Source organism: Hemiscyllium ocellatum, chromosome 3 (assembly GCF_020745735.1).
Source record: "Hemiscyllium ocellatum isolate sHemOce1 chromosome 3, sHemOce1.pat.X.cur, whole genome shotgun sequence".
In the NCBI taxonomy this organism is placed as follows: domain Eukaryota; kingdom Metazoa; phylum Chordata; class Chondrichthyes; order Orectolobiformes; family Hemiscylliidae; genus Hemiscyllium; species Hemiscyllium ocellatum.
Genome location: NC_083403.1, coordinates 103,897,185 through 103,921,341, shown reverse-complemented (window position 1 = coordinate 103,921,341; position 24,157 = coordinate 103,897,185). Strand labels below are relative to the sequence as shown.

The 24,157-nt window shown below is 44.0% G+C and overlaps 1 protein-coding gene across 2 annotated transcripts in view; it reads left to right on the top strand.

The window, feature by feature from the left end:
* heatr5b (HEAT repeat containing 5B) overlaps positions 1-24,157 on the top strand; it is a 124,328-nt gene that overhangs the window by 34,266 nt on the left and 65,905 nt on the right. For both annotated transcript variants that reach the window (XM_060852486.1, XM_060852487.1), the window contains 6 exons: positions 1,444-1,693; positions 9,771-9,923; positions 11,540-11,790; positions 15,010-15,121; positions 17,032-17,184; positions 19,459-19,558. In XM_060852486.1, the coding sequence (XP_060708469.1) occupies positions 1,444-1,693; positions 9,771-9,923; positions 11,540-11,790; positions 15,010-15,121; positions 17,032-17,184; positions 19,459-19,558 (1,019 nt within the window). The remainder of the gene's footprint in view (positions 1-1,443; positions 1,694-9,770; positions 9,924-11,539; positions 11,791-15,009; positions 15,122-17,031; positions 17,185-19,458; positions 19,559-24,157) is intronic.

Here is a 24,157-nt window from a genome sequence, read left to right as displayed (position 1 = left end):
TAGGTGAAAACTTTGCTTTTTTTTGTTCCAGAACATGAGCATTTTCTTGTTGTGGTTCTGTTCGCCAAGCTGGGAATTAGTGTTGCAGACATTTCGTCCCCTGTCTGGGTGACATCCTCAGTGCTTCTGTGATCTTTCCTCCGGCATTTATAGTGGTTTGTCTCTGCCGCTTCCGGTTGTCAGTTCCAGCTGTCCGTTGCAGTGGTTGGTATATTGGGTCCAGGTCGATGTGCTTATTGATTGAATCTGGATGAGTGCCATGCCTCTAGGAATTCCCTGGCTGTTCTCTGTTTGGCTTGTCCTATAATAGTAGTGTTGTCCCAGTCGAACTCATGTTGCTTGTCATCTGAGTGTGTGGCTACTGAGGATAGCTGGTCATGTCGTTTCGTGTCTAGTTGGTGTTCATGTATACGGATAGTTAGATGTCTTCCTGTTTGTCCTATGTAGTGTTTTGTGCAGTCCTTGCATGGGATTTTGTACACTACTTACAAAGTAGTCCTAGTGGTCGTAGTAGTCTGGCTGTCAGTTCAGAAATGTTTTTGATGTATGGTAACATGGCTAGTCCTTTGGGTTGTGGCATGTCCTCATTCCGTTGTTCTGGAACTAAAAAAAAAAGTTTTCACCTATAAATCAATTCAAATAATTAATACTTCAGTAACTGCTGCATGACTTAATATCTCTGCTGATATATTTGTTGTATTGGAGTTCAGAGACAAAGACACAACAACAAGCACCCGAGCTACAAATCTTCTCACAAATTATGAGCATTTTCAAATGATTGCACCAAACTTCTGAAAGAGTGCAAACTTGATCAATAATTTTCAAAATACATTGAATAAGCATCAGAAAGGGAAGTCTGCAGGACTTCATGAGCACACTTACACTCTCATTCTCTGCTGTATGATTCGGTGATTCTGAAGCCTCCCCTCACCCTTTGACCCTAATTGTAACCACATCCATCAATGCTGGTATAGTGCATTAGGTGGTGGGTCTTTGCAGTGCTTTCCTGAACTACACCAGTTCTGGCTATGTAAAAACATACACTGTGAAAAAGTGTGGATGAGGTGTTTCTCATGAATACTTCACCTACAATTTTTGTCTATCTTTGCCACTGTCGAGAGTGTAGTGCTGGAAAAGCGCAGCAGGTCAGGCAGCATCCCAGGAGCAGGAGAATTGACATTTCAGGCATAAGCCCTATCTTTGCCACTGCTCATCTATGTCGCTGGTCCCATGCTCCAGTTTCACAATAATAATAGCCACCTTTGAATTTGCAGCTTTTGAAATGCGCTGGACTGATTCATTTGTTACAAACAGTAGTTTTGAAATGGACTTCAATGGCAATGGAAAATTATTAACATAATTTGCCTACAATAAGTGAGGACAGAAAGGATGTTGCGTGTCTTTAATTCTTTGGTTAATCCTTTTCTATTGCCTTTGTTTCAGGCTTATGTTGTTTTTGTCACCACACTTGGGGGACAGTGGCTGGAGCGTAACTTTGCGACATTCCTTACCCATGTCCTAGAGCTTGTGTCACATCCCCGGGCCACTCAAAGTCATGTGGAAGCAGTATACTCTCGGCGTTGTGTCTCATTCATTCTTCGAGCGACTGTGGGCAGCATCCTTGGTGAAAAGGCTCAGATAGCAGCTGCAAAGGATGTGTGTCAGGCCATTGCCAAACACATGAAGACAGTGGGTAAGAGAAAGATAGAAAGTGACCATTCAGCCTTCTCTAAAAGAGGTATTCAAATCACACCATTCCCCCTCTCATTTCCCATAACAGTATATGACTGTCTCTACTGAAGCTATTTTTCTAGCATTGGATGTGAACTAAGCCGATAACTTCAAAGAATCAGAAGGACACTATTTAGCCCATTTCTAGCTCCAGTTATCTAGTTAGTCCCATTTCCTCCTGTTCATTTTCCTAAATGGTTCATTTTAATACCATTATCGCCATAGTTTAGTCCGACAAGATATGGTGAAAGAGTTGAGAAAATGTATTTGCTCATGTCTAGTGTTTCTTGGCCTTTCATGGGCTTTGTGAACTCCCTGGGTCAGATCTGATCCGGAAAACAAACAGTGAAATTCACAACTGATCTTGGAGGAACCTGTTTGGGAGAGGTCACAGCACAGAAACAGAAAAGTAAATAGTTTTAAGTATAGCCTGGCTATAAATGTACATTAGTGAGTAGAGTGGGTCTTTTCTTGATTATGATTAGATTACCTACAGTGGGGAAACAGACCCTTCGGCCCAACAACTCACTTATTTTCTCAACTGCGCTAGTCTCAGATTGATCTCTTCCTTACTATCTCCCTGGGTCCCATGCCCCCCACCCAGCAACATCTGTCTGTGCCCCTGACTAGAGAGTCCCCTAGCACAATCAATATCTTGGGACCCGATGTACCCCTCACCAACCCTCTGGAGAGCAACGCACCCAGACCCATTCCCCTACATTTATCCCTTCACCTAACACTACAGGCAATTTAGCATGGCCAATTCATCTAACCTGCACATTTTTGGAGCACCGGAGGAACCCCACGCAGACACTGGGAGAATGTGCAAACTCCACACAGACAGTTGCCTGAGGCAGGAATTGAACCCCGTTCTCTGGCGCTGTGAGGCAGCAGTGCTAACAACTGTGCCACTGTGCTACCCATTTTTTTTGTGTTTTTGTTGGGATAGATCTCTTGAGTAATTTTTAAAAATATAAGCCATATGTAATAAGTTAGCCTGGAGCAGTGTTTTACAGAGCAATAAAATGATGCTATTTTCCGGATCTGTAGATTGGACGGAGCAAAATGGGCTTTGGTAGAGTAATATGCTCTTCTTGTCGGATGTGGGAGTTTCAGGAGAGTTTAAGGGTTACTGAGGATTGTATCTGCAATAAATGTCGTTGTTGGTTGTGAATCCTGTCAGATCGAATGGATCACTTGGAGCAGCAATTACAGGCAGTGAGGAATTTACAAGAGCTAGGGGGTCAGATGGATGCCTGTTATAGGAAGGGGGAAAAGCCAGATAGATGGGTTAATTCCAAGAAAGGGAAGAGAGGTAGGTGAGTAGTACAAAAGTCTTCTGTAGCTATCCCCATTTCAAACAAGTATGCTGTATTGGTAAATGTAGGGGGTGATCAACTTTCAGGGGAATATTGCACGAACAGCCAAGTTTCTGGTATCAAGACTGGCTCTAATGCAATGAGGGGTACATCGGGTCCCAAGATATTGATTGTGCTAGGGGACTCTCTAGTCAGGGGCACAGACAGATGTTTCTGGGTGGGGGGCATGGGACCCAGGGAGATAGTAAGGAAGAGATCAATCTGAGACTAGCGCAGTTGAGAAAATAAGTGAGTTAAACAGTCAGGGCAGAGAACAAGGTAGGACTGATAAATTAAACTGCATTTATTTCAATGCAAAGGGCCTAACAGGGAAGGCAGATGAACTCAGGGCATGGTTAGGAACATGGGACTGGGACATCCTAGCAATTACAGAAATGTAGCTCAGGGATAGACTGGGCTGGCAACTTAATATTCCAGGATACAAATGCTACAGGAAGGATAGAAAGGGAGTCAAGAGAGGAGGGTGAGTGACATTTTTGATAAGGGATAGCATTACAGCTGTGCTGAGGGAGGATATTCCCAGAAATACATCCAGGGAAGTTATTTGGGTGGAACTGAGAAATAAGAAAGGGATGATCACCTTATTGGGATTGTATTATATACCCCCTATTAGAGGGAAATAAAGAAATAAATTTGTAAGGAGATATCATTTATCTGTAAGAATAATAGGGTAGTTATGGTAGGGGGTTTTAACTTTCCAAACATAGACTGGGACTGCCATCGTGTTAAGGGTTTAGATGGAGAGGAATTTGTTAAGTGTGTACAAGAAAATTTTCTGATTCAGAATGTGGATGTACCTACTAGAGAAGGTGCTAAACTTGACCTATTGTTGGGAAATAAGGCAGGGCAGGTGACAGGTGTCAGTGGGGGAGCACTTTGGGGCCAGCGACCATAATTCTAGTAATTTTAAAATTGTGATGGAAAAGGATAGACCAGATCTAACAGACAAAGTTCTAAATTGGAGGAAGGCTAAGTTTGATGGTATTAGGCAAGAACTTTCAAAAGCTGATTGAGCACAAATGTTCGCGGGTAAAGCGACAGCTGGAAAATGGGAAGCCTTCACAAATGAGATAACGATAGACCAGCAAACGTATATTCCTGTCAGGGTGAAAGAAAAGGCTGGTAGGTGTAGGGAATGCTGGATGACTAGAGAAATTGAGGGTTTAATTAAGAAAAAGAAGGAAGCATATGTCAGGAGAAATCGAGTGAGTCCTTAGGGTATAAAGGCAGTAGGAGTATACTTAAGAGAGAAATCAGGAGGGCAAAAAGGGGACATGAGATAGCTTTGGCAAAGAGTTAAGGAGAATTCAAAAGGTATTTACAAATACGTAAAGGACAAAAGGGTAAGTTGGGAGCGAATAGGGCCCCTCAAACTTCAGCAAGGCAGCCTTTTTATGGACCTGCAGGAGATGGGGGAAATACTAAGTGAATATTTTCTATCGGTGTATGCAGTGTGGCGAAGGACATGGAAAATATAGAATGTGTGGAAAAAGATGGTGGCATCTTGAAAAAGGTTCATATTACAGAGGAGGAAGTGCTATACATCTTAAAACGCATAAAAGTCGATAAATCCCCTGGACGTAATCAAATGTACCCTAGACCTCTGTGGGAAGCTTGGGAAGTGATGGCTGGACCCCATGCTAAGATATTTGTATCATTGATGGTCACAGGTGAGGTGTCAAAAGGCTCGAGGTTTGCTAACATTTAAGAACGGTGATAAGGACAAGCCAGGGAACAATAGGCCAGTGAGTCTGATGTCGATGGTGGCCAAGTTGTTGGAGGGAATCCTGAGGGACAGGATGTACATGTATTTGGAGAGGCAAGGACTGATTAGGGATAGTCAACATGACTTTGTGCGTGGGAAATCATGTCTCACAAACTTGATTGAGTTTTTTTTTAAAAAAAAATAACAAAGAGGATTGATGAGGGCAGAGCGGTTGATGTGATCTATATGGACTTCAGTAAGGCATGTGACAAGGTTCCCCATGGGAGACTGGTTAGTAAGGTTATATCTAATGGAATACAGGGAGAACTAGCCATTTGGATACAGAACTGGCTCGAAGGTAGAAGTCAGAGGTTGGTGGTGAAGGGTTGTTTTTCAGACTGGAGGCCTGTGACCAGTGGAGTGCCACAAGGATCGGTGCTGGGTCCACTACTTTTCATCATTTATATAAATGATTTAGATTTAAAGATAGGAGGTACAGTTAGTAACTTTGCAGATGACACCAAAATTGGAGGTATAGTGGACAGCGAAGGTGGTTACCTCTGGTTACAACAGGATCTTCATCAGATAGGCAAATGGACTGACATGTGGCAGATGGAGTTTAATTTAGATAAATGCGAGGTATTGCATTTTGGGAAAGCAAATCTTAGCAGGACTTATACACTTAATGGTAAGGTCCTATGGAATGTTGCCCAGCAAAGAGACCTTGGAGTGCAAGTTCATAGCTCCTTGAAAGTAGAGTCGCAGGTAGATAGGATAGTGAAGAAGACATTTGGTATGCTTTCCTTTATTGGTCAGAGTATTGAGTACAGGAATTGGAAGATCATGTTGCGGCTGTACAAGACATTGGTTAGGCCACTGTTGGAATATTGCATGCAATTCTGGTCTCCTTCCTATCGGAAAGATGTTGTGAAACTTGAAAGGGTTCAGAAAGATTTACAAGGATGTTGACAGGTTGGAGGATTTGAGCTGTAGGGAGAGACTAAACAGGCTGTTTTCCCTGGAGTTTAGATTAGAGTGGTGCTGGAAAAGCACAGCAGATCAGGCAGCATCCAAGAGCAGGAAACCGCGTTTCGGGCAAAAGCCCTTCATCAGGAATAGAGGCAGGGTGCCTCCAGTGTGGAGAGATAAATAAGAGGAGAGTGGGGGTGGGGAGAAAGTAGCATTGAGTACAATAGGTGAATGGGAGTGGGGATGAAGGTGATAGATCAGAGAGGAGGGTGGAGTGGATAGGTGGAAAGGAAGATAGGCAGGTAGGACAGGTCATGAGTACAGTGCTGAGCTGGAAGGCTGGAGTTGAGGTGAGGTGGGGGAACGAGAAATTAGGAAATTAGTGAAATCCACATTGATGCCATGAGGTTGAAGTGTTCTGAGGCAGAAGATGAAGCATTCTTCCTCCAGGCATCAGGTGGTGAAGGAGCAGTGGTGGAGGAGGCCCAGGACCTGCACGACCTCTGCAGAGTGGGAGGGGGAGGTGAAAGATTGGGCCACAGGGCAGTGTGGTTGATTGGTGTGGGTGTCCCGGAGATGTTCCCTAAAGCACTCTGCTTGGAGGCGTCCAGTCTCCCCAATGTGGAGGAGACCACATCGGGAGCAACGGATGCAATAAATGATATTGGTGGATGTGCAGGTGAAACTTTGGATGTGGAAGGCTCCTTTGAGGCCTTGGATAGAGGTGAGGGAGGTGGTGTTGGCGCAGGTTTTGCAATTTCTGTGGTGGCAGGGGAAGGTGCCAGGAAGGGAGGGTGGGTTGTTGGGGGGCTTAGAACTGACCAAGTAGTCACGGAAGGAAAGGTCTTTGCGGAAAGCGGAGAGGGGTGGGGAGGGAAATCTATCCCTGGTGGTGGGGTCCGTTTGGAGGTGGTGGAAATGTCGGATGATGTGGTTTACGCGAAGGTTGGTAGGGTGGAACGTGTGCACCAGGGGGGTCTGTCCTTGTTACGGTTGGAGGGGTGGGGTCTGAGGGCGGAGGTGCGGGATGTGGGTGGGATGTGTTGGAGGGTATCTTTAACGATGTGGGAAGGCAAATTGCGGGTCTCTAAAGGAGGAGGCCATCTGCTGTGTTCTGTGGTGGAACTGTCCTCCTGGGAGCAGATATGGCGGAGGCGGAGGAATTGGGAATACAGGATGGCATTTTTGCAGGAGATAGGGTGGGAAGAGGTATAATCCAGTTAGCTGTGGGAGTTGGTGGGTTTGTCAAAAATATCAGTGTCAAGTCTATCATCATTAATGGAGATGGAGAAGTCCAGGAAGGGGAAGGAGGTGTCAGAGATGGTCCAGGTGAATTTAAGGTTGGGGTGGAATGTGTTGGCGAAGTTGATGAATTGCTCAACCTCCTCGCGGGAGCATGAGGTGGCACTAATGCAGTCATCAATGTAGCGGAGGAAGAGCTGGCGAGTGGTGCCGGTGTAACTACGGAAGATGGACTGTTTTATGTAGCCAACAAAGAGACAGGCATAGCTGGGGCCCTTTGGTCTGGAGGAAGTGGGAGGATTCGAAGGAGAAATTGTTAAGGGTGAGGACCAGTTCAGCCAAACGAATGAGTGTCAGCAGAAGGGTACTGATGGGGACATCGGGAGAGGAAGAAACGGATGGCTTGGAGGCCAAGGTCATGGCAGATGGAGGTGTAGAGGGATTTGATATCCATGATGAAGATGAGGCATTGTGGGCTGGGAAACTGAAGTCTTGGAGGAGGTGGAGGGTGTGGGTGGTGTTTCGAACGTATGTGGGGAGTTCCTGGACTAGGGGGGATAGGACAGTGTCAAGGTAGGTGGAGATGAGTTTGGTGGGACACGAGTATGCTGAGACAATGGGTCGGCCAGGGTGGTCAGGCTTGTGGATCTTGGGAAGGAGGTAGAATCGGGTGGTGCGGGGTTCCCGGACTGAGGTTGGAAGCTGTGGGTGGAAGATCTCCTGAGGTGATGAGGTTCTGTGTGGTCTGGGAGATGATGGTTTGGTGGGGGTCATGGTCGAGGAGGCGGTAGGAGGAGGTGTCTTCGAGTTGGTGTCTGACTTCAGCAGCATAGAGGTCAGTGCGCCAAACTACCACTGCACTCCCTTTATCTGCTTGTTTGATGGTGAGGTTGGGATTGGAGCAGAGGGAGTGGAGGGCTGCACATTGTGAGGGTGAGAGGTTGGAGTGGGGGAGGGGGGTAGACAAACATTTCAACTCCCCTCCCACTCTGACGCTGAAGGAAGAACGCCTCATCTTCCCCCTCGGAACACTTCAACCCCATGGCATCAATGTGGATTTCACCAGTTTCCTCATTTCCCCTTCCCCTACCTCATCCCAGTTCCAGCATTCCAGCTCAGCACCGTCCTCATGACCTGTCCTACCTGCCTACCTTCCTTTCCACCTATCCACTCCACCCTCCTCTCTGACCTATCACTTTCATCCCCTTCCCCCATTCACCTATTGTACTCTATGTTACTTTCTCTCCACCACTGCCTCCCTCTCATTTATCTCTCCACCCTGGAGGCACCTGCCTCGATTCCTGATGAAGTGCTTTTGCCTGAAACGTCGATTTTCCTGCTCCTCGAATGCTGCCTGACCTGCTGTGCTTTTCCAGCACCACTCTTATCTAGACTCTGGTTTCCAGCATCTGCACTCCTTGTTTTTACCCTGTTTTCCCTGGAGTGTCGAAGGCTGAGGAGTGACCTTACAGAGATATATAAAAGCATGAGGGGCATGGATAGGATAAATGGGCAAGGTCTTTTCCCTGGGGTGGGAGAGTGCATAACTAGAGGGCATAGGTTTAGGGTGAGAGAGGAAAGATATAAAAGGAAACTAAGGGGCAACTTTTTCACGCAGAGGGTGGTGTGTGTATGGAATGAGCTGCCAGAGGAAATGGTGGAGGCTGGTACAATTTTATTATTTAAAAGCGTATTTGGATGGTATGTGAATAGGAAGGGTTTGGAGGGATACGGGCCAAGTGCTGGCAAATGGGACTAAATTAGGTTGGGATATCTGGTCAGCGTGGACGAGTTGGACCGAAGGGTCTGTTTCTGTGCTGTACGTCTCTGTGACTCTATGACTCTTCAGTCAAATCCCCAGTGGCAGCGTATCTGCCATTAGATGGCAGCAACAGGATTTCCTTTCCCTTTACTGGCAATTTATAGAAGGTTCACAGTGGTCAGCCTAACTACATAACTTCAAATTATTTTGTCAGCTAGTTTTTGCAGTGAATTAGTTTTCTTTCCGATTATGATTGATCTGCCTCCTGAAAATTTGTGGAAAATGTTTTTTAAAAAATCTGCCATTACAGCTGTTTCTGTCTGTCCTGTACTCCTAACATTTGAGTTACCTGGGAATCCATTCCCAATAGATAGCTGAAGGAGAAGGTCTTGAATGGCTTTGAGTGTAAGTTTGGTAAATGGGATGATGGCTATTTTATTGAGTGGGGTTTATATACTGAAGGTGTGGTTGAATCAAATGGCCAATGTTTTATCTGACAATGGGGAGTTCTGAGTCTATTCCTTTCGTTTCATTTCTGGAACCTCGATCTGATTGACCAAACTATTAGTCTGCAAATATATTTTGTGATTATGTTATTGGAACCCTGGACAAGTCATTCTGAAACTCGCACTTCAAACCCTAGTGCACTTTAATGTCTGGAAGTAAAAAGCCAGTTTCAGTGATATGGGCCATGAAGCTATTGGATTATTATGCACTAATGCCATTTTCAGGAAGCACTTTTATCGTGTCTACAAGTCTGTCATTCCAGTCCTACACAAATGCAATTAATTCTTAAATGCTCTTGAAGCAGTCTTAAAAAGCCTATCAAACTGTTAAGTATAAGGGTTGTTTATTTTCTCAGTTTTTCATGCACTCATTGCATGAAATAGAATTCAGTATATGTGTTTTCTGTTTGGGAATCATGTTATTTAAAATGAACCCATGTTAATGATCTTAAGTCTCTTTATTTCATTTATGGTAGAATCTGTGGTGAACGATGCCAACAATGACAAATCAGGTGCAGCTGACGTGTCTGCCAGTCAACATGTGATGGTGTGTGCCCTACAAGAACTTGGCAGCCTGGTACAGAGTCTAAGTGCCACTGCCTCTCCTCTCCTCCAGGAACCCACCATTGGTATGTGACCACGCAGTTGCTGCAAAATTTCATACAAGCGTATTGCCAAAAATAGGAGCTTACATTTGTAAGCCACCTCTAATGTAGTAAAATATCTTAAGTACTTTGCCTCACCATCTTCCAAAGCTAGTTTAAAACATCTGAAGTGCAGTCTTGTTGTAATGTTGGAAATTCAGGACTCCATTTGCTCTCAGTAGTTTCTTACAACTGGTTATGTGATAATGATCGGATAACTTATTTTATTGTTATATTGCGATTATAAAGATTAATCACAGCATCGAGGTTTACTCCCCTGGTGTTGAATAGTATCCTAGGATCTTTTTATCCAAGAGGGCTTACTGAAGTGTCAGCCTTGATTTTAGTGCTCGTGTCCTGGATGGGATCAAACTCCCAATCTTGTGTCCCAGAGGTGAAAGTGCTATCTACTGAACCGCAGCTGAAATTTTCACAGAAATGTTTTTAAGCAAAAATCACCCACTGAGTTAATGAAGGAGTACGTGGATTAGGTGACCTACAGTTTGGTCAGATGTAGATTTTAAGAAAAACTCTTAACGATCATTGTAAAGTTTTAATGAGGGAATTCCAGAGCTTGTGGCCAAGACAGCTGAAGGCAAATCCACAGTGAAAGGAGGCAGGGCATTTTAGTGACACCTGCTTTTCAAAGAAAAAAGCCTTCCAAGAGTAGAGATGAATGAGTAGGATTGAATAGCTGTCTACAGTCTGGAATCTGAGACTGTCAAGATCCCACAATTGCTCTGCATGGTATGTATTAGGACTGTAGGGCAAGTATAGTTCAGTGAATAAGTGCAAGATAAAAGCGTGAGGCCTGTATTCTCAGCTGGGAGTGAACGTAGAATTTTACACCACAAGACGGAGGCCTGTATTCCTTGTACCGGCTCTTGGCAAGTTCTGTTTGTCTTAATCTCGCACTCCAGCTTTTTCCCCCTAATGAATTATCTTCAAGCACATGTTCAATTGCCTTTTGAATGTTACTGTGGTTCTGCTCCATCAACCAAATAGTCAGTTCCAGCTTAGAACAACTGTCTATGTGAAATAAGTTACCCTGGCTTCCCCTCCAATTCTGTTCTAACTATTTTTAAGACTTTGACTAACTAGCCAGTGTAAACTTTCTATATAGTCCATTATAACTTTGAGCAATTCTTATTAAATTCCTGAGAGAAGGGAAGATTAATCTCAGCATCTCCAGAGTTTTCACATAATAGAAGTCCTTCATCCCAGGTGTCATTTGTGTAAACCCCTTCTGTATTCTCTCCAGGGCCTTGTCATCTTTCCTAAAGTTTGATGACCAGAATTATATACAGTACTGCAGCTGGGTTCTAATCATTATTTCAGCATGTTTTCTGTAGCACAGTAAACATGTATCCTGCCATCTAATGACTGGAGCTATGTTGCTGGCTGGAGAGATACATCCCAATCACAGTTCATCTTTGTTCTTTGTGCCTGGAGAAAGAATTTGCTCAGAATCTAAATTTTAAAATATTACAGAACAATCATTGATAAAATAAAGTCTCCAAATTAAATGTCTTGGGATTTAGAAAAGATAGTTTGATATTTTACCATTGATTCTTGATTTTTTTTTTGCCTCTTCTTCAAAGGTCTTCTGGAGACAGTGACCTCAGTCCTCCTTCATCCTAGTATGGCAGCCAGACTAGGTGCCGCCTGGTGCATGCGCTCTATAGCTGTGGCATTGCCTTACCAGCTGACTCCACTGCTGGACAGCTGTGCAGAACGCATCAACAGTCTGAAGACATCACCAGAAGCTGTCACTGGATACAGTTTTGCAATGGCTGCATTGCTGGGCAGTGTACACCAGTGCCCTCTTGGAATTCCTCATGCCAAAGGAAAAGTAAGTGCAAAGACTGGCATTTGTATAGGGCCTTTCTTGACCTCAGGGTGTGCCAAAGCATTTTACGGTGAGTGAAATGCAGTCACTGTTGTAATGTTGGAGGTACAACTGCAGATTTGCACAAGGCAAGCTCTCACAAAGCAATCCATCAATGGCAGGTGATATGTTTTAGTAATACTGGTTAAGAGCTAAATTTGGTCATAGTACCAGGGTGAATGTCTATTCTCTTCACAATATTGCTGTGAGCTTTCCTACATTTATCTGACGGGAAAACAAGGCCTCAGTTTAACATCTCATCTGAAAAATGGTATAAAGTGCAGCACACTCTCTCAATGCTGGTTGGGACTGTTTAATAGATTTAGGTACTCAAGTTTCAGGGGACCTGACCCTGTGATTTTCTGATCCAGAGGTATGAGTACTATCAACTGAGTCACATCAGTCAGCACAGCATGCTATGAGATCTAAGAGCTACACTGGATGCAATTCTCAAATAAGAGTTCAAATCTCACCCAGACTAATGAGAATAAAACCCATCTGATGACAAACTCTGAAAATCCTTTCTTTTGTTCTTTATCATTTCTTGGGCTGTGTGCTCTCCTGGGAAAGTGCAGAGGAAATTTTACTCTGCAGCTGAACTGAACAAATCTGAAAGGTTGCTGGCTGTAATGACTTTATAATGGCATAGGATTGTGTATTCAGCTCTTTGGAAAAAGCTACTCAATTTGCTTTCCTCTCCTGTTCTTTCCCCACCAAATTACAGTTTATTTTCTAACTATATCAGTTATTCCCTTTAGCAAGTTACTATTGAAGCTGCTGTCACTGTTTATCAGGCAACACGTTCCAGATTGTAACAATTTGTTCCATTTAAAAAATTATCATCTCGTTTCTGGTTCTTTTTCTGATTATACTAAATCTTTATCCTTTTTGGTTATTGATCCCTGTGCCACTTCTGGGAAACTATTGCTCTGTATTTACTCCATCAAATCTATTCTTAAGTTTTGCTATCTCCCTTAACCACCTCTGCTTGAAGGAGAAGTCCCTGTTTCTGATGTAAGTGAGATTTAGTTCCCAGTATTCTGATTGCATGTTATGAATTATAGAACATAGAACATCAAAAAGTACAGCACAGAACAGGCCCTTAGACCCACGATATTGTGCCGAGACTTAATCCTAATGTAAAATAGTAACTTAACCTACGCACACCTCAATTCACTGCTATCCATGTCCAGCAGTCGCTTAAATGTCCCCAATGACTTCACTTCCACCACCTCAACCTGCAATGCATTCCATGCATTCACAACTCTCTGCGTAAAGAACCTACCTCTGATGTCTCCTTAATACCTTCCTCCTAATATCTTCAAACTATGACTTCTCGTATCAGTCAGTCCTGCCCTGGGGAAAGGTCTCTGGCTATTGACTCTATCTATTCCTCTCATTATTTTGTACACCTCGATCAGGTCTCCTCTCTTCCTCCTTCTCTCCAGAGAGAAAAGTCTGAGCTTATTCAACCTTTCTTCATACAGCAAGCCCTCCAGGCTAGGCAACATCCTCGTAAACCTTCTTTGCGCCCTCTCCAAAGTCTCTGTACCTTTCCTATAGTAGGGCAACCAGAACTGGACACCATATTCCAAGTGTGGCCTCACCAGGGACTTGTAGAGCTGCAGCAAAACCTTGTGGCTCTTAAACTCGATCCCCCTGTTAATGAAAGCTAAAACACCATATGCTTTCTTAACAACCCTATCCACCTGGATGGCAACTTTGAGGGATCTACGTACATGCACACCCAGATCCCTCTGTTCCTCCACACTGCCAAGAATCCTGTTTTTAATCCTATATTCAGCATTTGAGTTCGACCTTCCAAAATGCATCACTTTGCATTTATCCAGGTTGAACTCCATCTGCCATTTCTCATCCCAGCTCTGCATCCTATGTCGCGCTGCAGCCTGCAGTAGTCCTCTATACTATCGACAACACCTCCAACTTTTGTATCATCTGCAAGTTTACTAACCCACCCCTCAACCTCCTCATCCAAGTCATTTATAGAAACTACAAAGAGCAGAGGCCCAAGAACAGAGCCCTGCGGGACCCCACTCAACACTGTCCTCCAAGCAGAATATTTTCTATTTACAACCACTCTTTGCCTTCTGTCAGCCAGCCAATTCTGAATCCAGATAGCCAAATCCCCCTGTATCCCATACTTCCCGACTTTATGAATGAGCCTACCATGGGGAACCCTATCAAATGCCTTACTGAAATCCATATACACCACATCCACTGCTCTACATCGTCGACCTGTCTTGACACATCCTTAAAGAACTCGATAAGATTTGTGAGGCATGACCTTCCCCTCACAAAGCCATGCCGATTACCTTTAATCGCACTATGCTTTGCCAAATAGTCATAAATCCTATCCCTCAGAATTCTTTCCACAACTTTGCTGACCACAGACATAAGACTGACTGGTCTGTAATTGCCAGGGATTTCTCTATTATCCTTCTTGAAAAGTGGAACAACATTTGCCTCCTTCCAATCCTCCGGTATACGACTCCCATGGAGAGCGAAGAGGTAAATATCCTCACCAGCGGCTGAGCAATCTCCTTTCTCTCTTCCTGGAGCGGCCTAGGATAAATCTGGTCTGACCCTTGGGACTTATCAAATCTTAATGTTTTCCAAAATTTCTAGCACATCAACTTCATCAATCTTGATCTGGTCAAGACTGTATCCCAGCTCTTCTAAGTTTTCATTTACAACAAGTTCCATTTCTTTGGTGAAAACTGAAACAAAAAACTCATTTAGGGCTTCCCCTATCTGCTCAGATTCCACACACAAGTTCCCTCTGCTATCCCTGATCGGCCCTACCTTCTCCCTGACCATTCTCTTATTTCTCATGTATGAGTAAAACACCTTTGGGTTCTCCCTTATCCGTCTTGCCAAGCCTTTCTCATGCCTCCTCCTGGCTCTCCTTAGTCCATTTCTGAGCTCCTTTCTAGCAAGCCTGTAATCCTCTAGAGCTGTGCTAGATCCTTGCTTCCTCCACCTTATATATGCTGCCACTTCCCTTTTGAAGAGAAGTTCCTCTGTTCTCGTCATCCAAGGTTCCTTAGTCTTACCCCTTACCTGTCTCAGAGGAACAAATTTGTGCATCACTCACAACAACTGCTCCTTAAATAGCCTCCACATGTCTGCTGTGTTGATTTGCTTCCATCTCTTTCTCTGTAGATGGTGGTGAGTATTGCGGAGGACCTGTTGCGCACAGCTTCTCAGAACAGCCGCCTGTCACTACAACGCACGCAGGCTGGGTGGCTTCTCCTGGGAGCGTTGATGAGCCTAGGTTTGTATATGGAGGACACTGAACCTAAGAACCTGCTAATACAGCAGTTCACAGCATTACATTCTTGTAAAATTACTGAGCAGACAAAAGGAATACAGAACTTTTTTGGTTCTTTGGTGTTGGCTGTGAGCAATTCCAGCACAGTCTGGAACTGAGCATAGCACAGTCAGGTGCAGATTCCACTTCCCTCACATCTACCCTGGCAATGACTGCCTGCCCCACTTCAGTAGAGCACCCATCTTACATGGCATCATTTCCAATTCCTGCAACCATGCTTAGACTAGTTATAAGTGACATTGTCAATTATTTGGAACAATAGGATGTGGACTGAGAGTGGTCAGCTCTATATTTTAGAGAGGATATGTGTATTCAGCAGACCAGCCAGTCCAAGGGATAAATGACCAACTGTACACTCATTCACCTTCACCAAGAATGACATAACAGGCTAAATATCCACCTGCAGTTGTTGAGGGAGCTACTTTGGACAAGATCATTTAAGTCCAGTGTAGCTTTAGGTAGTACATTGCTTTTGGAACATTACCACTTCCTCAACATGATTCCCTATGACACTATTTGTACCATCCACTGTCGTTCTGCTGCAGACACAATGCTGAAGAATTTCAGCAGATCTCCTACCATTCTGTGGAGAGAGAAACTGAGTTAATGTTATCTCCTCTTCAGTTCATACCGAACTTGAAATGTTGGCTCTGAACAAACTCATGTTCTCTCACCATGGATGCTGCCAAACCTGAGTTTCTCCAGCATTCTGTGTTTGCTTCAGGTTCCCAGCATCTGCAGTATTTTATCTTTATTTTCTTTTAGTCATTCACAAGGTTAGATTAGATTAGATTACTTACAGTGTGGAAACAGGCTCTTCGGCCCAACAAGTCCACACCGACCCACCGAAGCGCAACCCACCCATACCCCTACATTTATCCCTTACCTAACACTACGGGCAATTTAGCATGGCCAATTCACCTGACCCGCACATCTTTGGACTGTGGGAGGAAACCGGAGCACCCGGAGGAAACCCACGCAGACACGGGGAGAACGTGCAAACTCCACACAGTCAGTCGCCTGAGTCGGGAATTGAACCCGGGTCTCAGACGCTGTGAGACAGCAGTGCTAATCACTGTGCCACCGTGCTGCCCACAAATGTGGGCATCACTGGCCAGTTCAGCATTTATTCCCAATTCCTAATTGTCGACAGGCCAATTAAAAAATCAACCAAATTGTTGAGAGTCTGAAGTCCGGTGTGCCAGACCAGGCAAGGACAGCAGATCTTTCCTAAATGGACATTAATGAACCAGATGGATTTTTCCAGCAATCAACAATGGTCATCATTAGACTCTTAATTCCAGATTTTTTTTTGAATTCATATTCCAAGATCTGCCATTGTTTTGGGCTGGATGACTTCTCTTGGGTGCATTGATAAGCCTAGGCTTGTATATGAAGGCTGGATTTGAAACTATTAATTCAGAGACCTAAATAGTCCAGTGATAATACCACTAGGCCATCACCACCTCTCTGTCGTTCTGCCAGTATGGACCACATACCCCTTCCTTCGGAAGGTCAAGTTAGAATCCAAAACTCTAAACGCCACTCACTATTGAGGTTTTATATTATAGCCACAGCTTGTATCCATGGAAACTGTCAGGTAGTGAGTAGTTATGACGATTTCAAAGCGTAGTCTTTTGTTTACTGCTTCCACAGATTGGATTAGTATCCAGGAATTTGGCTCAAATTTCTCTAGTAATCAGCAGTGAAGTAGGGGTTGGTTAGACTCTATTCAGGTTATTATTTTGAGGCAGCAACTTCTCTACAGCTTAAATGGCTTAATGTTTATGACCATGCAGATGTGTTCTTGCTAAGCCTCTATCTATAGATGAAATGTTAACCTTTTCCCTCAGGCCCTTCAGTTGTTCGATATCATCTCCCCAAGATGCTGCTTCTGTGGCGCAATGTGTTTCCACGTTCCCTAAAAGAACTGGAAGCGGAGAAAGCTCGAGGAGATTCCTTTACGTGGCAAGTGACCCTGGAGGGGCGAGCTGGTGCATTATGTGGTAAGGAACAACTCTCAACAAATCATGTGTCACCAGCTTGATTGAGTTTTTTGAAGAAGTGACAGAAAGGATTGAGCAAGGCAGAGTGGTGGACGTGATCCATAATGACTTCAGTAAGGCGTTCGGTAAGGTTTTGATAAACAGAAGTTGCTGGAAAAGCCCAACAGGTCTGGCAGCATCTGTGAAAAGAAATCAGAGTTAACATTTCAGGTCTGGTGACTGTTCCTCCGAACTCACGGTAGGCTGGTTAGTAAGGTTAGATCACTTGGAATACTGGGAGAACTGGCCATTTGATACAGAATTGGCTCGAAGGTAGGAGACCAGGGTGGTAATGGAGGGTTGTTTTTTGGACTAGAGGTCTGTGACTAGTGGTGTGCTGCAAGGATCAGTGCTGTGTTCACTGCTTTTTGTCATTTGTATAAATGATTTGGATGTGAATGTAGGAGATACAGTTAATAGACGATACCAAAATTAGAGGTATAGTGGACAGCGAAAAAGGTTACGGGATAGCGATCAGTTGGGCCAATGGGCTGAGGAGTGGCAGATGGAGTGTAATTTAGATAAATGTGAGGTGGTGCATTGTGGAAAGACAAATCAGAGAAGGACATATACACTTAATGGTAAGGTCATGGGGAATGTTGCTGAACAAAGAGATCTTGGAGTGCGGGTTCATAGTTCTTTGAAAGTGGAGTTCCAGTATGCTTTCCTTTGTTGGTCAGAGCATTGAGCATAGGAGTTGAGAGGTCATGTTGCAGCTGTGGAGGACATTGGTTAAGGCACTTTTGGAATGCAGGTCAAATCTGCTATAACGCACGTTTCGTTAACAGCAATTCGCTGTTATACAATTGACAAAGTGGGGGCACTGTTTCTAAAGTTTTATATGAAGTTTTATTGCAATTCCAGCCCCGTTACTTTAAATGGTGCTGCTAACACAATTTTCTTATAACATGGGATTGCACAAGAACAGCACCACCATATTACTGTACACCATACAGAATTACTGTATAGTGTCTAATCTTGGTCTCCCTGCTATAGGAAGAATTTTGTGAAACTTGAAAGGGTTTAGAAAAGATTTACAAGGATGGTGCCAGGATTTAATGTTTTAAGCTATCTGGAAAGGCTGATTAGACTGAGGCTGTTTTCCTTAGTGTGTTGGAAGCTGAGGGGTGACTTCATGGAAGTTTAAAGAATTGTGAGGGCTTGGATGCAGTGAACAGCCAAGGCCTTTTCTGTAGGATGGGGAACCCAAAGCTAGAGGGCATATGTTTAAGGTGAGAGGCGGAAGATTTAAAAGGGACCTAAGGGGCAATTTTTTCTCTCCGAGGGTGGTGCATGTATGGAATGAGCTGCCAGAGGAAGTGGTGGAGGCTAGTACAATTACAACATTTAAAAGGAATCTGGATGGGTATATGACTAGGAAGGATATGGGCCAAATGCTGGCAAATGGGACTAGATTTATTAAAGATATCTGGTCGGCATGGACTAGTTGGACCAAAGTGGTCTGTTTCAGTGCTGTACATTTCTATGACTCTATACGAACAAGAGTCGACCATTCAGTCCTTTGAGCCTGGCCCATTGTTCAATAAGATAATGATTGATCTGATTTTAACCTCAACTCTACTTTCTACATACCGCTAGTAATCTTTCATCCTCTTGATTATATCGGCTAATGTCTTTCATGGCATTGTTTGTGGATTATTAAACTCCCCTACTGGTCACCTGTTCAGCATAAGATCATTGGTATGATTGGAGTGAAATTTGAATAGCAGGCCTTTTAGCTATATTGCTGTCTGCCATGTTAAAAGTCACGTTAAGCCACCACCTACTTTAATCCCAATTCCGCATCCTAAACCACCCCTCCCCTCCTTAATTGCATTTTCCGTCATAGCTTTCCCAACGTTTCCCTTCAAGATCTCAAAAGTATCTTCTTCAACTACAAATGGTAACAAACGTGTCTTCTCACCACTCTGTGGAAGAAATAAGTCACTAGGCTGAAAGAGTTGGTATTTCTATTTGCTTTTAAGAAGTGTTATTTTTTAGCTAATTGTAGTGTCGGTGTGCATCCACTGTGCTTTCCTCTGTTGGTTCCCATTTCTTCAGTACAGTCCACTGAGGAATGACCACTTGGACACAGTTCTTGACAAATGTGAATACAGTGCTGCGTGAGATTTCAGTACCTTCAGTGGAGATGGAGAGGAGGCTGTGAGGAAAAATGTTTTAAGAAAATGAGCAATATTTTTAAAAACAGAACCTACTTCTTCCTCTCTCCTGCAGCTATGAGGAGTTTTGTGGCTCACTGTCCTGAACTTCTCACCGAAGATGTAATTCGTAGACTAATGACTCCAATTGAATGTGCGATGCTAATGCTATCACAGTGAGTATCTCACAGCAGCTTTGCCTCACAGCTGAGATTAGTCCTTGCACTTAGCAGTATAGATATACACCTATAAATATTTAAACTAAACCAGTTAACGTTTATGGTAGGTTCTTGATACTGAAAACTACTGACCATTCTTTGCTTATTAATGACTAAAATAACAAAATGAATACCAGCTGGGGGAATGTTGGGAGAGTGTTGTAACAGTGGAGTTTGGAAGTGCTATGTTTGAGAGCATTGATCTAAGGAGCTAAGTAGATGCTGGAAGAACTGGCCAGTGACTTTGTTGGGGACATGCTCTCAAGCACAGACACAAATAAGCCAGTGTGCATGGAAAGGGTTAGCAATCAAACTTCAAGCACACTGGACAAACGAATGACAATGAAAAGAAGGATAGTTAATACATGACTGAAAGTGTTATTTCTGAATGCATGCAGTATAAGGAATAAGGGAAATGAGCTTGTGGCGCACATCGAAATTGGCAGGTAAGACATGGTGGGCATCATGGAGACATGGCTGCAAGGGGTTCAGGATTGGGAGCTGAATATTCAAGAATATACATCTCATTGAAAAGATAGGCAGGTGGGCACAGGCAGTGGGGTTGCCTTATTAGTAAGAAATGAAATTAAACCGATAGTAAGCGAATGAAGTAAGGTCCGATAGTGTAGAACCTATGTGAGTAGAATTGAGGAACCGTAAAGATTAAAACACCATAGTTGGAGTTATACACAGGCCTCTGAAAAGTAAGCAGGAGCTGGGGCGCAAGATACACCAAGAGATAGAAAAAATGTGTGGGAAAAGCAAAGTTACAGTGATCATGGGGAATTTCAATTTGCAGTGGACTGGGAAAATCACGTTGGTAGTGGATTGCAAGGAAAGGAATTTGTGGAATGCCTACAAGATGGCTCTTTGGAGCAGCTTCTGATGGAGCCCATTAGGGAACAGGCAATACTGGATTTGGTGTTGTGCAATAAGGCAGACTTGATAAGGGAGCTTAAGGTGAAGGAATCCTTATGAGGCAGTGATCATAATGTATTTGAATTTAATCTGCCATTTGAGAGGGAGAAGTCAGAATCACACATAACAGTACTACAGTTGAATAAAGACAACTACAGAGGAATGTGGGAGGAGCTGGGTAGAATTGACTGGGAGAGGTGCCTAGCAGGAAAGACAGTGGAACAGCAGTGGCAGGAGTTTCTGGGAATAACTCAGAGAAGCACAGCAGGGATTCATCCCGAGGTAAAAGAAGCACGGTACAGGGGGGAATGAAGTAACCATGGTTGACTAGGGAAGTCAGGGATAGCATAAAAGCAAAACAGAAAGCATATAATGTGGTGACAAGCAGTGGGAAACCAGAGGATTGGGAAGCTTACAAAAACCAACAGGGGGCAACAAAAAAAAATAAAGATGGAGATATGCGGGTATGCTAACTAGTAATATAAAGGAAGGCTATAAGGGTTTCATTAGATATATAAATGCCATCATTGCACTTTTTCCTAACTACTTACTCAACCCGCAAATTTTCCTAGACTAGAATTCCCAAGTCTACTATAAAAGATAGGCTCTGGTCAGACTACTTTTGGAGTATTGTGGATACTGATTGCTGGAGAGATAGTAGTGGGGAACAAGGAAGTGGCTGAAGAACTGAGGAACTAATTACTTTGTGACAGTCTTTATGATGGAAGACATGAGTAATAAAAATTCAAGAGAGTGAGGGAGCAGAGCTGAGTATAGTGGCTATCACCAAGGAGAAGGTGCTCGAAAAACTGAATGGCCTGAGGGCGGATAAAAATCACCTGGACCAGATGGACTACACTCCAGACGCCTAAGGGAGATAGGTAGCTGAAGAAGTAGTGGAGGCACTAGCAATGATCTTTCAGGAGTCGCTAGAATTAAGGAGGGTCCCAGAGGACTGGAAAACCTCTGACGTGACACTCCTCTTTAAAAGGGGAGTAAGGGAAAAGATGGAAAGTCGCTGACTGATTAGCCTAACTTCTGTCATGGGTATGATCCTGGAACCCATTGTGAAGGATGAGATTTCTGAATACTTGGAAGTGTATGGTAAAACAGGGCAAAGTCAGTATGTTTCATCAAGGGGAGGTCACGCCTGACAAATCTGCTAGACATCTTTGAGGAAGTAATGAGCAGGTTAGACCCAGGAATGCCAATGGATTTCAAGACTGCCTTTGACAAGGTGCCACACAGGAGGTTATTGAGTAAGGTAAGGGCCAATGGTGTTAGAGGCAAGGTGCTGACATGGATAGTAGCTCGGCTGTGGCAGGAAGCAGAGAGTGGGGATAAAAGGGTCCCTGTCAGGATGGCAGATGGTGACAGGTGGAGTTCTGCGAGGCTCACCACTTTATACATTAACAATCTTGATGAAGGAACTGAAGGCATTCTGGCTAAGTTTGCAGATGATACAAAAAAGGTAGCAGGACAGGTAGTACTGAGAAAGTGGGGAGACTGCAGAAGGATTTGGACAGGTTGGGAGAGTGGGCAAAGAAGTGGCAGATGGAGTACAATACAGGAAAGTGAGAGGTCATGCATGTTGGTAGGAAGCATAGAGGCATCGACTATTTTCTAAATGGGGAGAAAATTCAGAAGTCTGGATTGCAAAGAGTTCTATTCCAGGATCCTCTCAAGATATACTTGCAGGTTGAGTCAATAGTTAGGAAGGAAATGCAATTAGATTAGATTAGATTCCCTACAGTGTGGAAATAGGCCCTTCAGCCCAACAAGTCCACACCGACCCTCTGAAGAGTAACCCACCCAGACCCATTTCCCTCTGACTAATGCACCTAACACTATGGGCAATTTACCATGGCCAATTCACCTGGCCTGCACATCTTTGGACTGTGGGAGGAAACAGGAGCACCTGGAGGAAACCCACACAGACACAGGGCGAATCTGCAAACTCCACACAGACAGTTGCCTGAGGCTGGAATTGACGGTGGGACCCTGGTGCTGTGAGGCAGCAGTGCTAACTGTTGAGCCACCGTACCACATTTATGATGGCATTTATTTTGAGAGGACTTGAATATAAAAGCAGAGATGTTCTTCTGAGGCTCTATAAGGCTCTGGTCAGACCACATTTGGAGTATTGTGTGCAGTTTTGAGCCCCATATCTCAGGAAGAATGTACTGGCCTGAGAGCGTGTTCAGAGGAGGTTCACGAAAATGGTCCCAGGAATGAAAAGCTAAACATATAAGGAATGTTTGAGGACTCCGGGTCTATACTTGATGGAGTTTAGAAGAATGAGAGGGGGAGGAGGGATCTAATTGAAACATACAGAATATTGAATGGCCTGGACAGAGTAGATGTTGGGAAGGTGTTTTGAATGATAAGAGAGACTAGGACCTGGGGGCACAGCCTTCAAGTAAAGGGAATATCTTTTAGAACGGAGATATGGAGAAACTTCTTCAGCCAGAGAGTGTTGAATCGATGGAATTCATTGCCACAGAAGGCTGTGGAGGCCAGGTCATTCAGTATATTTAAGACTGAGAGAGGTTCTCGAGGGTCAGGGGTTACAGGGAGAAAGCAGGAGAATGGGGTTGTGAAACTTTTCAGCCATGATTGAATGGTGGTGCAGACCCGATGAGCTGAATGGCCTAATTTCTGCTCCAATGTCTTACGGTCTTATGCTGTGTTTTTTTGTGGAAAGGGTGTATAGTACATGGTGGGAGAAATGCCCTGAGGTGAATGTAGCCAGTGTTTGGTGGGTGTGTGTGGTTTAGCAGCTTGGCTCAGGTTAAATAAAAAATTGGGCAGAATTTATCTGATGCCAGGGTTTCCTGCTCTGCTACTGGACATGTTAGCAGGTAACACATGCTTTGCCACTAACTGAAGTCTCAAGGACTGTTAGTTGGCAGGAGGTGAAGCTTCTGCACTTCATTCAAGTGGAAGACCCACCTCTGAGTGCAGTTGGCTAATCCAATTAGCCAGATACTCTTTATGTCATTGCTAAGTAATATCCACTGCTGGGACAATGAAGACTCCTAGATTCCAAGTACCAGAGCCCCAAGTTACAGAAGTTTGTGGTCTTCATGTGTGGTCAAAAGTTGTGAAGGGAGCACTTGGGGGATGAGTGTGGTGGTGAAGTGACCAATATTGAAGGGGAACCTGTAATGGAAATAGGCCTCTTGCCTGAGTGGGATTACCTGCTGGTCTTCAATCATCCTTCCTGAGCCCCTCCTGCCTGTGTCACAATTGTGCAGAGGTGTGAAGATAGTGTGGAAGTGCCAGAATGTTTTATGGTCTTGTTGACCTGCCAACAAAGACCCATAAAATCCTGTCCACTGTGACTACGTACATTTGAGACCGAACCAAGAAAGAGAGAGATCAGTACGTACATATAAATCATGGCAGAGTACATCAGCGTCAAAGCCAATGCCATCTGTTTGAAGTCCAAGTAGATAGCTATCACTTGTGTTTACTGACTATCACCATTGTTCCACATATGTTTGTATGTAGAATTTATAATGTAGAAACAGGCCATTTGACTCAACTGGTCCAAGCCAGTATTTGTGCTTTACACAGGCCTTTCTTTTCATTTAAGTTTATCAGTGTCATACTCCAATTCTTTCTCCTCCTTAGCCT